Source organism: Plutella xylostella, chromosome 15 (assembly GCF_932276165.1).
Source record: "Plutella xylostella chromosome 15, ilPluXylo3.1, whole genome shotgun sequence".
Classification (NCBI taxonomy): Eukaryota; Metazoa; Arthropoda; class Insecta; order Lepidoptera; family Plutellidae; genus Plutella; species Plutella xylostella.
Window position 1 is genome coordinate 7,878,990 of NC_063995.1, and position 16,282 is coordinate 7,895,271.

Genomic DNA, 16,282 nt, shown 5'->3' on the forward strand with positions numbered 1-16,282 from the left:
TACGTATATAAGGAATATAGATGGTTATATATCAAAGACAGGAAAGAAGACAGCATTATTTTGATGTCACAGCGCCACCTTTGTTTATGCACTACACACAGACTCACCTCGAAGGGCGACAAGTCGTGCTGCAACAGCGTGTCGCGCAGCTGCTCGAGCGCCAGGCGCGGGTGCGGCGCGGCGGGCAGCGCGGCCGCCAGCGCCGACAGCTGCGCCAGCGCGCCGCCGCCGCCGCCCAGCGCGCCCCACTCGCGCTGCAGTCTCGCTGCTGTCCACTGGATCCATTCGCGGACTTTCTCTCTGTGGAAGACATGACTGTTGAGTCGAAGAAAGTTATGTTGTTGTAGTTGTTGCAGTCCTATGGCACCCCAGAGGTGCAGAGGAAAGTTATGTAACAACACCATATTGAACGGATTGATATGTTGGTGTAGCCATGACGATAGGGTTGATGCCATTCTAGCTTCCGCTGCCTTGAGCGAAACTTGTTATTTTCAAAAAAACACGAGCACCGCTAGCTGTCACGTGTTTCACCAGCGATGGGACCATACTTCAATCGCATTTTGACACACAAAATGACATGGCTATTGCTTTTCTAGATCCCATCATAAATTCATCACAGTCACAACACCTACACAAAAAATACAATCGTTGTAGCCATGGAAGTAGAAAGAAAGACGGAAGGAATATCGCTGACTAAAAAGTGAGGCACCCAAAGTAAGTCAGTTTCAATATTACGACGAGACCGCCACTCACACATTCACACTTAAAGTAAGTCAGTCCGTCGCCGCGCCAATCACGTCGCACCTACGCATCCATGTCACCGCCATTGCTGTGCCACTTTTTTTAGCAAGCGAGATTGCTTCCGTTTTTTTTTCTACTTCCATGGTTGTAGTTGAGCTATATTTATCCCATATTTATATATTTGGCCAGTGGTACATACTTGTTGACGGCGGCGCGGCTGGCGGCCTGGCTGGGCGCGGCCAGCAGCCCGGGCTCCTTGTGCGGCGCGCGGCCCCAGCGCGACGGGTTCAGCGACGACAGGAACGACGACGTCTTGGACGCGACGCCCACGCGCGTGCCCGACCGGGACGCCGATGGCGCGCTTACCGCTGGAATAGGATAACATGGTTAGTGTTCAGTTATCAAATAGTTATCAGGTATTTACATAGATGTCACTATCCTGTATGGTACATCGCGGTATTAAGTTATCTTCTATATTCATAACCCTCTAAAGCTAGGCAGAGCCTGTGTTATGGGTATCGGACAGCTGATATATCTACACAAATACATAGATAGATACATATTAAATATAAATATCAACACCCAAGATCCGAGTACAAATATCTGTCTTTAAACAAATATCTGCCCCAGCCGGGAATCGAACCCGGGACCTTCGGCATAGCAGTCAGGGCCACTAACCACTACGCCATTCGACCGTCAACAGCAAATGCTAGTAAATTCCTTTGTTTGGCTACCAAGCCTTTTCATAGAATAGAAGGTACGGATAATTTTCATTCATAGTGGGATTGCTAGAGATACGGTATGTTGTGATGATCGTACTAAATTCCATCACGTATTCAATAGACGTGACTATCTTCACATCTCATCATAAGAGACAACCCCTCTTAGAGAGATATTAAGTAGTACATAATGTAATGATGTAAGTTAATTAAAGGAAGAGATTTAACTTGGAGTAAAGTGTTTATTTTATCTCTTCCAGTACCGCTAATATACAGATATCGCATGGCGACCGTGACAGTGAATTATCTGTCGAGGACTAATAGACATCGATAATGAATAAGTTTCCAAAGATTTCCTGCGTTGATAAGATTCACTGCGTTGCGTTTAATGGTAAATTGGCACGCTACACTATGAAGCTATTGAAAAAGGCACAAAATGTTTACTCACGCTGAGCGTGTTGTGTGGGCGGGGCGGGCGCGGCGGCGGCGGGCGCGGGGTCGTCCCGCCGGCGCGCGTGCCGCTGCGGCGCTCCCGTGGGACGCCGTTTTACTGCGCGCTTGCGCTTCAGTAGCTCTGCCGCTTGGAGCGGACTACCGGATCTGCTGCAAAGTGATTAGGGTATACGGTTAGGTCGATATGGCATTATTATTTATTTTTGTTCTTTAGTACCTTTTTTTCGTAAGTTTATTTATTTGTAAGTTTTAGATTCTATGTCCTTTTTATAATTATGAATACAATATGGATAATCATGTTACCTGTGAGTAGAAGTGGGTGTGTGTAGATGTGTGGAGGCGGAGGCAGGGCCGGGCTCGGTGCCGCTGGCCTCGTTGCCAGTCGCTGTTGAGAGAGATAAATATTGTTAAAATATGGTATCTTTTTTATAATACTTAAATCATGGGTTGGGTATGCTTTTGTAAATAACGAAGTAGATCGAAATAGGGAAAATACTTTACACGTAGACTCTTAAATCACAAATTATCATTCATGAATGAAATATGTACACGCCATATATTATAAAATCGTATAGTTTATCACTATAGCTCAATACATACACAAGCCCAGTAAAAAACAACAAGCACTATATTTCGCCTGTATCGCACTCAATATCTAGCCTTCATCCTCGGAAAAAAAACAGACGTTCTTCTAATTTAAGTCAAGCCGCACTCATCACAGCCAATAAAACCAACATCAATACGTCTTCACTGCACATACCTAATAACATCAAACAAACATCACTAATCTGTATCAAAAACGCGCTAATAATAATGCCGCAAATATCACAGACAGTAAAAACACTTCAATACGTCTTCACTGCTCATACCTCTAAATATTTCACACCAAATAGCCTCTAAGCTTTAGCCTCTAAGGTGAGACGCATAATGCGTGAAATACCTAAGGGGCAACTAGCTATTAAGCCACCCAAGCTCACGCCAGAAAGCCCCGCATATCTTAAGCAATAAAAATTAATACGTCTTCACTACACATATACCTCTTAACAACAAGCATCTGTTTCTAAAATACCAATCCAGGGTGTCCACTCAGAATGCTCCAAAAAATTCCCTGACTTTTCCCTGACTTTCCCTGACCGTTTCAGAAAATTTCCCTGACCAAAGATTAAAATATAAACCTAATTTAAGTAATTTGAAGACAAAATCTTGATTTTAAGGTTTTGCGTTCATTGGTTTGACACTTATTAAAACTCGATTGCGTAAAATATGTATACAGGGTCGGCAAAAATGGTATATTAAGAGGGAAGTATAGCACTTAACACACACTAACGTTCTTCAACTTTTAAATATTATCGAATCTCCATGATTTTTTAGGATATTTAAGACACAATAAATTACTAAGACGACCGAATGGCGTAGTGGTTAGTGACCCTGACTACTGAGCCGAAGGTCCCGGGTTCGATTCCCGGCTGGGGCAGATATTTGTTTAAACACAGATATTTGTTCTATTACATTGGGACTAACATAATCTGGCGAAAAGTGGGTGCAGCAATGCACCTCTGCCTACCCCGCAAGGGAGTACATTAGTACAAGGCGTGAGTGTGTGTGTGTGTGTGATGATGATAAATTACTAGGTTTATGGTTTTTTTTTCTTTAAATTTGCTATAGATTAAACTTATAGGCACCTCAAGCAACGCAATTTTTGTGATTAAAACTGCGCCGTCAAACAAAAACAATGTTTTTTTAAAGCGAAACCTACAACTCTAGAATATATTATTCTGAAGCGATTGACATCAAAATCAAAAAGATTTGTTAATATTTACTTGGTGAATAACGATTTCTCCCGAAATTTTATCAAGGAAAGTACCGTATGTCAGTCACGAGCTGCATTTATCTCTATACTTAGCACCCGGGCCCTGGGGCATGAGTACACAAACGTTAGCAAATGTTTTACTAAATACCTATTTCTCGAGGTTTCCTCTTAAGCCTTAGGCCTTAGGTCATTCTAAACAACTTTTTTGTGCGAATATTGAAAATTTCCGCAAAAAATATGCATCCGCCTTGCAGCAAGTTGCTATACTGCCTAGTTTAATAGTCTGACCAAAATTAGACTGATTACCATCGAAGTAGAAATAATTAGCGAATTGAGAACCTCCTCCTTTTTTCAAAGTCAGTTAATGAGCGCGTCTGCACCAACAAAACGATATTTTTTATCACAAACTTCTAAAAGTCTTTAAACTAAATTTGTTTTGATTGGTGAGATGAGTCACCCTCTTTTGCATAAATCTGTATATACGAGCCATAATTTTACCAGCTGAGTCTTGGATCTATCTAATCTTTTGGAATTCCTACAATTTATTTTCATCTGTCATATTTTATTAATTCACGTAGTTTTAAAAAAATGAATCATATAATTATTATATAATAGTTAGCATCACTCAAAAATATTCCAAAACTAAACGAGATTTTATTTCATGACTTGTGTATTTCACTTAAAAAATAAGTATTACTAGTAAGGCCTAATTTCACACCATTCGGTTAGGTTAAAAATACCTCGGTTTGGTTACATGTTGGACCGTTAAGGTTAGTGAGTGTCCCACCATGCTAAATCACGGGGTTAACTCCCTTGATCGGGTGATAAACTTGATTGCTGCTGTGGGGTTCCGCTAAGACTTGGTTAAGACCGGTAACCAGGCAACGGGTTGTTTACTTGTCACTCATTCTGTCAAGATTCAAGATGGAAAAATTAACAGAGCCTTTGATAAACAATATACGAACTAGATGTTGTGTGACATAAAAAATTAAGCGAAATACTGTCTGGGTCTTAAGAACTAAACTAACTTGGGAAAGTACTAAAAATTATGCTAGAAAAAGGTAATTTTTCCCTGACTTTCCAGGTGGCCCATCAATTTCACTGACTTTCCCTGACCACCTAGAGCTTCCCTGACTTTTCCCTGACTTTCCCTGACTTTCCAGATAGTGGACACCCTGCAATCACAACAGCCTTACAAAACCGTCACTACAATCTCGCAGGCAGCAATATAAACAACAACGTCAGCGCGTGTGTATACCTATAAACAACTCACGCAAGGTGGTGGCCACGAAGGAGCCGGACGCGGAGAACGCGAGCGACAGGTTCGCGTTCGCGTTCTCGAGCGACGTGTTGGACGTGGACGCGGGCGGGGACGAGCCGCCGGGGGAGCGCGAGCTGGCGGCCGTCGGAGATGTCTGTGGAGGGTGTGGATAGTGTTATTATGTGTTATGTATTTATGTATTTATTTCGTTACTCCCAGTGGACTGATGACATGAAAGGGTAGCTGCTACACGTTGGATCATACAAAAGCAAAATTGAGTATTTTTTGGCTCGTAATGATGCTGGTCTTGGGCTGCGTTTCTTCAGTTAGCCGCTGCATCAGCAGCTGTCTCTGTCGCACGTCGCCGCCGCGCCTGTCTCTGTCTCACCTTGGGCTGCGGCTGCGCTAGCTGCGCCACCTGGTGCAGCACGCCCTCGCGCCGGAACTGCGCCGCCATCTCCTCGGGCAGCCGCTGCATCAGCACCTGCGCCAGCTGCAGAGAGCCGACCACGATGCGCACGTCCGTCGACGCCATCATGCCGGCGATGTGCGAGGATATCACCTGGGAGGGAGAGAGGATTTAATATAATTATTCATTAACTTTACTGTAGATCACAGATCAGAGATGCTCTTTGTGATATATCATTTTGTAACATTAAACATGTTCTGTGATTGACTTCGCCGTAGGGGCGTAGGTATGTACATAAGAGTCTTGTGTGTTCACATTTATGCTGAGGGATCTGTCCGTCCCAATACTCCTAATGTAATATGAGGTTTAGACTTTAGACTAGTAAAACAAAGGCATAAGTGGTATTCTCTTTTGTTGTAGTTGGTCTTAATCCAGGGCGGGTCTTTATACCAGTGAACATATAATCTCCCACCCACCTGCATCTTCAAGACCTGCTGCAACAGCTGGTTGTCAGCATAGTACACACAGCGCAGGATCGCCTTGAGCGCCTGCGAGCGCACGGCGGGGCCCGCCGAGCTCCAGTACACCTCGTGTAGAACCGCTAGGAGCGAGCGAGCCAGCTGCGGGTTCGAGCGGACGAGCGCTATACGCGGATCTGGAAGGCGAATTTCAGGTTAGTTGTTGCATTCGGAACAGATATAAGTTTGGCGGAGCGGTGGCGGTCATGTATATGCTAAACACACGCTACCAGTACACCTCGTGCAGGACTGCCAGTAGGGACCGAGCGAGCTGCGGGTTCGAGCGGACGAGCGCTATGCGCGGATCTGGAAGTCGAATGAGAGGATGACTTGTGGAATTATTTAGAGGATTAAGTTGGCCTGCTATTGAAGATGCCAGTCATAAATGTGGCAAAGAGGCTCAAAATCATGCTGACTTAATTTCTCGAGTGGATAGTATGTGTGGTTCATTGGCATCTTTGACAAGTCGCCTGTATTGCCGCGCGGACCCTGGTGGTTTTTCAGTTGCTGCATGTGTGTCAGCTGCTGACAGCACCCACCTGGCGTGTTGCTGGGCGGCGCGCCGGGCTCCAGCAGCGGCGCGGGCGCCACGCGCTGCACGGGCCGCATGGTGCCCGTGTGGTCGTTGAGCTGCTGCATGGCCGTCAGCTCCACGGTGTAGGAGCGCCCGAGGGTGGTCAGGCAGACTTCTTCTTCACCGGCCGCGGCACCAGCTTCCAGCGCTCGGCTTTCAGCCCAGGAGTAGGAGCGCCAGACGCCTGCGAAGACAAAAATATATATTTTAAAAGCCATTCTATTCTGAGAGGGGGCGAAGCTCCTGTACGTGGCTCTCTCGAGTGGAACTTTTGTACATATCAATTTTATGCAAGGCTTTTTATTTCCTTATTGTTTTAACAAAAAATCTTTAATCTCTAAGCAAAATACCTAGATTGATATTTTTAGTATTTAGTGATTTTCCCCAACATCACTGATCACTCCTGTTCCACCGTCTCACCTCGGTCATCCTGCCACTGCCAGTGCGGCGCTCGCTCGGCAGCCGCCGCCCAGGGCCGCTCGAGGTGCGCGTCCACGGAGAACATGCCGTCCGTGGGCAGCCGCGGCATCAGCTCCCCGATCAGGCACGTGATCTCGTAGAGTTCTTGAGGGGACCGCGGGAGGAGTTCCACTTGCTGTGGGAGAGATTAGACAAGGTTAACTAAGAAAAGATAGTATCATATATATTACATCGAGTTAGGAGTCACATGTATTGTATAGCGAGCAGTGGCGGCTGCACCTTAAGTGCGCCCGTGCAACGCACTACCATTTAAAAACCTTCTAAATATGTACCTTCCTTCTTCCTATACTAGACTAGGTAGGTACTAGGTACGTCTTAAGAAAACTTCACAAAAATACCAATATAACAATCGTAATACCTACCCTAAACAGAAATTACATAAATCATTCGAACGTTACGAGTTAAATTAAATCGAGCTGGCCTATTTTGATTTCTACTGCGAAAGAATTAGATCTTATTTTTGCTTGAACAAAAACGGCCCCGTGCGCTCGGATTTTCGCACGGAGCGAGCTCCTACACATAGTATGAAACAGGATGGAAATCGCCCGGCGCGTGAGACGGAAGATGCTCAGTACAAACTGTATGCAGTTCTAGGATAAATTCGTGCGCCGCACGCGACCGGAAATAGCCGAAATAATACGAATGACGCCACGGGACGGGAGGCGCGGGCGGCGGCCTTGACCAGTGGCGTGACCTACGAACGATGCACTTGTCATGTCATTGTCGCAGTTTCACCTTTCGCGCGCGAATACGTAATTAATTTGTTACTCTAATTAGGTACTTATTAACTAAGAAAGTAGTAAATATTACGTGAGTGTGTATGTGTGTGAAAATGAGTGCAAAATACAATATGGACTTCATAAAAAGCAATAGGACATTTCAAAATAGACTGGACATTAAATCTGCTGGGCCGGCTCGGCCTTTTCTCATCTTAAAAAGGAGTGCAAAACAAAAAATTAAACTTATACCTGAATTTTCAAAAGTGAAATGTACAATAAAAAGAAATGGTTATGTGGATGTGAGAGACTAAATGCATTATTTTGCTTTCCGTGTGTTGTTTTCGTTTCGGCGAGAAGCAATTTCGCGTCAAAAAAGGAACGCAGAATGGATTTAAAATATAAATAAGGTAAAATATACTTATATTTTTTTTACTTCCAATTGTAATAGGTACCTAATCTATTTTTCTTCCAAAATTTACTAAACCCATAAAGTGCACCACCGGGTATCTGAGGCACCAGCCGCCACTGATAGCGAGTAGGATACTTATTTCATTTGCAGTAAATTTTGGCTTTGCTATAGTGTATTTTTTGTGCATATTATAGTGCATATTTGCAATATGCAACCGTGACATCACAACATCCGCATAACAGTGATGCTCTTTGAAATGGAATCGATTTGGACATATGAACCCCGAGTGACGTATCAACTGTACCATAGTAAAATACCAATCCTAACTAATATTATAAATGCGAAAGTAACTGTGTCTGTCTGTCTGTATGTTACTCTTTCACGCAAAAACTACTGAAAGGATTTGAATGAAATTTGGTATACATATAATCTAGACCCTGAGAAAGAACATAGGCTACTTTTTATCCCGGAATTCCCACGGGAAAACTTTTTAAGGAGAAGCGAAGCTCCGTAACAGCTAGTAACTAATATAATCTCATTTACATTGTGGGTAGTAATATGCGCCTGTAGCGTGGATCCGGTGAGCAGGCACAGCAGCGTGTCGGCTATGGAGCGCTGGTGCAACGCCAGCGCCAGCTGCGGGCACGCGCAGCACATCACCCAGAGGAGGCGAAGCACCGTGATGAACGTGGCTCCGGAGATTAGGGGAGGTTGGACCACCAGCTGTAGGGGGAATGAGAGGTTAGTCAGGTTTAGATTGTATTGATTGTATAATAAACTACATTTTCAATGGAGAGTGTTACTATGTTACTATTTTAAGATTGTCACGATGAGTATAATAGTGTGATTACAAACTGTAGCAAAATTTAATCTTGTGCTGATATTGTCTTAGATTCAAATCCCGCGGAGGAATGCTGCTTTAAAAGAGTGCGCAATGTATCTATCTAAACAATGGGACGGCGCGCGAACTGTTAGCTATGGTATTCTTGGACACACAGCGCCGCTGCAGGCTGAGACCCTTATCCGTCTGCGCTTTTATAAATATACGCGGAAGGCAAGCGTGGACGATACAACCGCAGCATAACCCTATAGCTTAGAGATATAGCTAAAATCCATCAGTGGTCCATCCCCAGCTATGTGCACATGTACTCACCAGCTGCTGCAGGTTGGTCAACAGCTCGGGGGTGGCGATCTCCTGCAGGCGCGCCGGGTCGTGCTGGAAGCTGTCCACGAGGCGAGAGAATGCGAGGCACACGCATTCTACTGACTTCTTGTCTTGTTGCGTTAGTCTGTTGGAGGAATGTTACATTGGAATTAGTAAACTTTTTGAGTTTATAGTTACGTCTAGTAGAACACAAAATTTTGATGCTTAAATTTATTACACTGGCCGCAAATTTCGCCTACAGGTTTACATTCCAACAAACTATCACACACTTCACCCGCTTGAATGACGCACTAACGTTTGACCGTACATTTACAATGATATTTAAACATTTATGAGTTGTTGTCAAGTATTTTTTTTAGGGCTGATTTTTCAATGACGCTGTTGCGTTTGAATGCTTGTTTTTAGACGATTCGTTATTATATCGCGATTCGTCAAAAATACGGCGCTGTCATTGGTGCAACGCTCATTGAACGAGTTGCACGATAATGAACCCGTGTAGCAACCACAGGTCAGAATTATACCATACATAAGACTGACCTGTTAGCGAGCAGCTGTAAAGAATCCCGCACGAGATGGAACTCGTCCGGCGTGAGGTTCTGGCAGCAGTTGGCCGTGATGGACAGCGCCGCGCGCTGCGCGTTGATCGAGAAGAAGTCCAGGTATGTGAGGCACGCTGACACGCCGCGCTGTAAGGGGAAAAAATATTGTTTTATCAATGGGTTTGCTTAGGAAATATGTGTGTAATGTTTATAAGCTATGAATGTCCAATAGGTAAATAGTGGTTGATGTTAAAACTGTGATAGTTATAAGAGGATGGAGATAGTAATAGTCCGTTCATCACACGTGGTTTAGGAGCAGCCCAGGTTAAACCACCAGAGAAAAAGAGAGAATCATGAATATACTGTACTGTGAGTATATAGTAATATTCGGTTTACACGGGGAGTTAAGGGGAGCGAAATCGTGTATTTTGTAGATCTGCCAAGGTAAAAATATACTCACAGCCTGCAATATAGCCTTGGCGTGTCGCCTCGACAGCATATCTAGTGCCGTCAGACTCTGTTCCGCCACGTCCATGCACGTGATCGCCTGCAGCTTGTCGAGGAACGCCGGCACGGCTAGCGCCACCGCGCCGCTGGAGCGGGGTAGGGCTTCTAGCATGTAGGTGAGCGCGCGGCAAGCGTGGTTCATCTGGAAAAGAAAAAAATGTTAGTATACTGTAACTTATTTATTTTATAAATAGTCAAGTGCAGTTTCGGAGTAATCTCCATTGAAAAATATAGTTCAATCTGTAGTTAAACCGTGGAACAACTCCCAGTATATACTTAAAAAAAGGGGTTTGTTTTTTGGATGTAGCAAGTGTACGGAGATGACGCCTGCACGGCGACTGAGTGTCGTTTCCATTGATATCCATAGAACAGTGCCGAGTTAGGCGCTTCTTCCATCACACTTATCGTGAATCATAACGCCAGTTTGTCAATATAAAAAGGCATGCCGCGCCGGCTTATGCAACGTAAAACACAGAAAACATGTTGTCATGGTAGCTAAATATCCTCACTCACCATATCAAAGTTATGTTCAGCGGCCAACAGATTCACCAGCGCGGGCACCACCTGTCGCACGGGGAACCCTGCCAGTGTATCCTCGTTGCCCATCACGAGCAGCTGGCACATCTCTATGACGGCCTGGAGTTGCTGCCCCTCGTCCCCTGTGGCTTGCAGCCCGGCTAACAGCTGCGCTGCTTTTGAGGCCGCTGCGGGAGAGGTGGAGGTTTTAGATGTGTTTTTATGGAGAACTAGTCACTTTATTTTTATTACATATAGGAAGACATAAATATTGCTGACTCGTTTATTATTTTCTATATTACAGGTTTTGTGAAATTAAAATTTTAATCTTATACGAAATTATCACTCTTGCAAACTAACTTTACCCATAAGTTTTACGAACTACAAAATAGATTGCGCGAGGCTGTCTAGCCGTAGCTATCGGCAGCAAAGAACGACTAAAATGTCTACTATTTATACATTAGTATACCTACCCTAAATCGCTAGTTTTCTTCGACTGAGGACGGCCGCTATTATTAGACTAGCATAACAAACATTAATAACCAAAGTACACAAACCTGAATTAGCAGTAACCGTCCTATGCAACAAATGCTGCATCCTCGGGCCGAGCGCCCCCAGCAGGTGGGGCGGCAACCCCCTTGCCTCCAACAGCGCCTGCAGCCGCCCCACCTCGCCCTCCTCTGAGGAAGACTCCTCGGCCGCCGCGCCCGCCGCCGCCGCGCCCCCGCTGCCGCCGCCCAGGCATTCCTCGGTCGATGATGACGCTGCGTAGTTCAAATATTGGATTAGCCCCTTGACTGGTAAAGAGAAATGGAGAGGTTAAAATAATAATGGCGGTAATATAAAATAAAAAAAAGTTTATATGGATATTTTTGTAACAAGTTAAAAATTGAAATAGCTTAGATTAGAGGGATTTCTTAATCCAAAAAATTTAAATTTATTTATGATTTATATAGGAGACAAAAGTTGCTCTCATTATAAGCGATGAATAGTAATAATGGATCGAAGAAGAGCGTTTCGAATATGCTTCAGGTATATATTACGTTTTAAATACATTAATGTTTGTAAACAACTATAAACACAGTTTAGGACTCGTTGTTGTAATCAATACTGTTTGTGGTAACTGATAATAGCAGAAATGCGTACGAAATATTTTGCAAATTCACCACAGAACAGCACTTTGTTTGCATTACATAATGTAAGTCAAAATCATCACTATCACATATACATAGAAGCGCGCATATGATAAGATACCTGCTATCGCATATCAAAATATTTTGTTACAATGACCTATTTTATAAACATTTACGACTATATTGCGAAAATACATCTTAAAATAGTATAAATTGATGTATTTTTCATAACGAATACAATTTCCAGATAATTGGTTCATTACATTACATAATTATTATGTGACAAAATATTGTAAATAAGAAGATTGTGACGGGAATTTTCTTTGTTACAAACAAGCATATTTATTTATGTGTATTTTCAACATAGTCTGTTAGATCGTTAACACCCCTGTTACATTAATTATACGCCATTTACATCTTATATTCTTGACAGATGTGTCAAAAGCCAACAACGAATCCCTTGTTATGATCTAACAAAGTATGGTGAAACTAGGCCTTAGGTAAACACATGCAACTAACCTTTGCCCTTAGGCTTGGCTTCGCTGGCGGCGTTGTCTGGCATCGAGGCCGAGGAGCCGGACGCCGGCGGAGACGACGACGTCGAGGCCACCGCACCCTGCAGCCAATCAAACACGCCCACCGTCATGTTATACACGTCCGATACGGAATACATTTGGGAATAAGGGGGCACTGGTGTGTTTGCAGGCCTATACCGAATATATGGGGATACACTGGTGTGTTTGCACTTCTTATAGTCATAGGTAGGACACACGGCTTAGTGAATAGGTGTATTCACAAATGTTATACACCAGGCATCTTTTAGATAAGAGAAGACTGGGATTTCTGTTTGCACAAAACTTTAACTTATTACGAGACACACGCGTTTTGATTTTAGTTAAAATGTAATACACAAGATGGAGTTGCAGAAATCTGGCATATTTATAAGTCTAATCTCAAGTAAAAGAGGTATCTTTTTTGCGATCACTTGGAAATTTTATTTTGTGTCACTGAAACTGTCGATAAATCGATTGATTTGATTGTGATTGTAGCTCAAGAGATGTTCACCGGTTGAAAGACAAGGTAGTACTGAAGAAAAATGTCGAAATCCAACCAAACACTGAATTACCTTTCCATTTTACACTTACTGTAGCAAGACTTTGTATATAAAACAATAGGATTCTAGGAAGTTGGATGGAAGTGCTAATGAGTTGGCAAATTGTTATTACCCCGCCTCTCGAGATAAGCTGGGAATTAAATGCTCTTTTGTTTTAGTGTTACTTTTTTACCTGACTTAGGTTTTGTTAGTTACTTTCTCTAGTGAAGAAGTGTAGTATTTTTCTGTTCAATTCCAGTAGCAAAACCATTCTCACGTTATTTTTTACTTATTGGCAGTCCTTTGCTATGGTTAAATTGTAGTATTGTTTTTTTTTCTAGTTTATGGGTAAACTGGAATATAGTACTAAAAGTTATAAATTCATTTTAATTCGTTTAAAATGTTGGAGTGGTTGTAATAATAAAGCCATGTAGACATACCGTGGTTATCGGCTGGGGGTGGGACCGGCCGGACGCGCCGCCAGTGCTCGCACACGAACCCAGGCTGCTTTTGCCTACAAATATAATAACAAATACATTATGTAAGTAGTACATACGACTATGCAGTGCGATTTATGTTAATATTTACAAGCTACAATTTAAAAAGTTTTAGACCTTGATTTCTACATTTCAGTGTATCAGTTGCAATGGGGCTACTCTTGCTTATAGACAGATTGTATGTCAATGGCGAAGGGTCCATAGTAGTCCATACAACATAATTTCCATCGGCTTTCCATTTGCATTTTGACTGATATGATATAGGTAATATGCAAAGATAACTATATATTTTTTACACCAGCTACCCCTGCACAGATTTTAACCTTTCGCCACTGTTGTATGTTATGTGTATGACATGTTGTGTTGAACACTCACCTCGTTTGTCCCTACGCGTGGACGCCGGCTGCGGCTGCGGCATATCTCGAGGCCGCGCCCGCCGCCCGCCCGCCGCGCTCGCAGCGCCCTCGCTGCCCGACACCTGCGAATGAAAACACAACAGTTATAGTCTATGCAGGATAGAGACCAGTGGCGACTTCTTGTGTCTGAGGCCAAGATCCACTTCGGGTCGCTGAGCCAGCGGAGTAAGTAAGTATAGTCTACGAAACAGTGATTGCCTTCCTGGTCGGCTTTCCTTATTCAGGTAAGCCGGTATTTCTGTCTAAGATCCTTCATACTTTGTGTTGCAAAAATGCGTTAGACCTTAAACATACTCATAATTATCATAATTTTGGCTTTCGTTTTACTACGGTATTCTTATCACATCCACAAATTTTCTACGCATACATTTTTCACACGAGGCAATACTTCGACACGAGTTCATTAAATGTTTACATTTCTGACTGTTTTATTTTTATTTAAAAACAAAATATTCTCCAACATCAGCTAAACGGGGTATAAATAGTGAAAGAACTAAGAATACTGCTGCAACTTCGCATAATATGTCCAGCCGCCACGTAGATTGTGTCTTTATTGTTTATATTCACATTTAGTTTAGCTAAGCAGCAAGAAGTCTTCTTCTTAGCGTATCGGTGACAATCACTTGAGCTGGTCTAGGATTTGTCACCGTGGTGAAATGCAGCCAGTAAGAATAGCGTCAACACATACATATAAAGGGTCATTGATGCGTCATTCGGAGTGCCTCGTTTCCTGCAAGGAGCATGTACCTGTCGCTTGGTCGCAGTGTCCTGCCGCTGGCGCTGTGACGAGCCCGCTCCCCGCGTCAGGCACGCGCCCAGCGTCGCACCCGTCGCAGCTGCGATACTCTGAAATAGAAGAAAAACATTTATATTGTAGACCTTAGATAGGTAGAGGTAAACCTGAGCTTGCAGATAGGTAGCTGATATTGGCTGAATGAGGTAGGAAGAGGGCATGTGGTATACATATATTATATTGTCTAGGGTCGACAGGTAGTCGATAGTGGCCGGATGAGAAAGCGAGAGGGGATAGAGTGGTGTGGCGCTGTTTGGGTCAGGCATATGTCCAGCAGTGATCGATTATGGGCTGATGATGATGAGCGATACAGAATCAACTATCATACAAAGGTAAGCTTATAGGGATAAGTAAGACCGCCATTTGTACTGCTATTATGTTGAAGTTATGGAATTTGTGATTTTATTGATGGGCAAATAAAGTGTATTCTAAGACACACATAAGGAAATAGCAGAATACGAACGGTGCCAAGTAGACACTTATTTGGAAGAATATGACAACTGCACAAAGAAATACTTCTGACTTCCTCGGGATATTTTCAAGGTTACGTTTATATTTACAAGTGCACATTGCAATTGAAATGGAAAATTTGAAACGGTTAGTTCCATTAATGTTTATCACAACAATTATGGATGTGGAAGAATTTCTTGATAAAAAGCCTGTTACTGTATGTTTTCCTACAAACATAGGTTCATTTAGCTAATCTCAAAATATTAATTACATGAGTGTTGAACGCCTACCTATTAACGAAAACTCATTTTGGCCATACATTACATAATCAAGATATGTTTTCAAGAGTTCATAAGCTGCCCTAGCTGGTACACAATTTAACATACATTTTGTCATAAGAACAAGTTATCATACTGGCTGAAAGTCGAAGCCAGATCCTAGGTAGGTAAGCACTATTCAAATAATAGAATAGCACTTATATACGGACACATGACAAGAGATAAAACAAAGGGAGTAACAACGTCGCCCCGGGGCCTTCAACATAAATAAGTATCTCAGATTAAATACACAAGAGAGGACAATATATTTACAACGTGGAAAATACCCAGTAAATGCGAGATGAATAAACTTATCAATCACACTACCTGCATGTGCATACTCTTTACTTAGCTACGAGGCTGCAGCAGCCATTTAATACCGCAAGTTTGAACCCAACGCGCACGATAAATAATATGTAAACAATAGTTACCCTTCGAGCGTTAGTCTGTCTCAAATACGGGAGATCCCGGGGCACTATGAGCAGCTTGCTGCCCGAACTGTGCGCCTTCGACGAACCTGCTTCTGAAAACAAAAACAACATTAATTAATAAACCAATGCATAATATTTTATCATAATTTCAATAACACTTCGATTCGCAGTTTCGTGTTCAAGTACCAAGTTACACAATGACCTCTGCTACTCATTTATAATAATTACATTGCATTGAATAATATTAGTGCAGTGGTTACCTTGTGAATGTTTAGGCGGCGGGGTGGTGGAGTCTGGTCGCTCGTGGCTTGCGTCGTGGCGCGCCGGGCTCG

General features: G+C 43.1%; 1 protein-coding gene across 8 annotated transcripts in view; it reads right to left on the reverse strand.

Moving 5' to 3' along the window:
* Positions 1 to 16,282, reverse strand: part of LOC105390357 (E3 ubiquitin-protein ligase TRIP12) — a 47,214-nt gene that overhangs the window by 10,058 nt on the left and 20,874 nt on the right. For 3 of the 8 annotated variants that reach the window (XM_048625804.1, XM_048625807.1, XM_048625806.1), the window contains exons 4-25: positions 16,211 to 16,282; positions 15,951 to 16,042; positions 14,707 to 14,805; positions 13,919 to 14,021; positions 13,487 to 13,560; positions 12,473 to 12,569; positions 11,378 to 11,620; positions 10,818 to 11,008; positions 10,258 to 10,446; positions 9,796 to 9,944; positions 9,247 to 9,382; positions 8,637 to 8,816; positions 6,906 to 7,080; positions 6,451 to 6,669; positions 6,165 to 6,217; positions 5,870 to 5,995; positions 5,373 to 5,546; positions 4,982 to 5,138; positions 2,217 to 2,298; positions 1,909 to 2,063; positions 941 to 1,109; positions 108 to 300 (exon numbers count right to left, since the gene is read on the reverse strand). In XM_048625804.1, the coding sequence (XP_048481761.1) occupies positions 108 to 300; positions 941 to 1,109; positions 1,909 to 2,063; positions 2,217 to 2,298; positions 4,982 to 5,138; positions 5,373 to 5,546; positions 5,870 to 5,995; positions 6,165 to 6,217; positions 6,451 to 6,669; positions 6,906 to 7,080; positions 8,637 to 8,816; positions 9,247 to 9,382; positions 9,796 to 9,944; positions 10,258 to 10,446; positions 10,818 to 11,008; positions 11,378 to 11,620; positions 12,473 to 12,569; positions 13,487 to 13,560; positions 13,919 to 14,021; positions 14,707 to 14,805; positions 15,951 to 16,042; positions 16,211 to 16,282 (3,128 nt within the window). Of the gene's footprint in view, positions 1 to 107; positions 301 to 940; positions 1,110 to 1,908; positions 2,064 to 2,216; positions 2,299 to 4,981; positions 5,139 to 5,372; positions 5,547 to 5,869; positions 6,049 to 6,164; positions 6,218 to 6,450; positions 6,670 to 6,905; positions 7,081 to 8,636; positions 8,817 to 9,246; positions 9,383 to 9,795; positions 9,945 to 10,257; positions 10,447 to 10,817; positions 11,009 to 11,377; positions 11,621 to 12,472; positions 12,570 to 13,486; positions 13,561 to 13,918; positions 14,022 to 14,706; positions 14,806 to 15,950; positions 16,043 to 16,210 lie in introns of all 8 variants that reach the window. The other 5 variants (XM_048625808.1, XM_048625810.1, XM_048625809.1 and 2 more) reach the window with 5 other exon arrangements.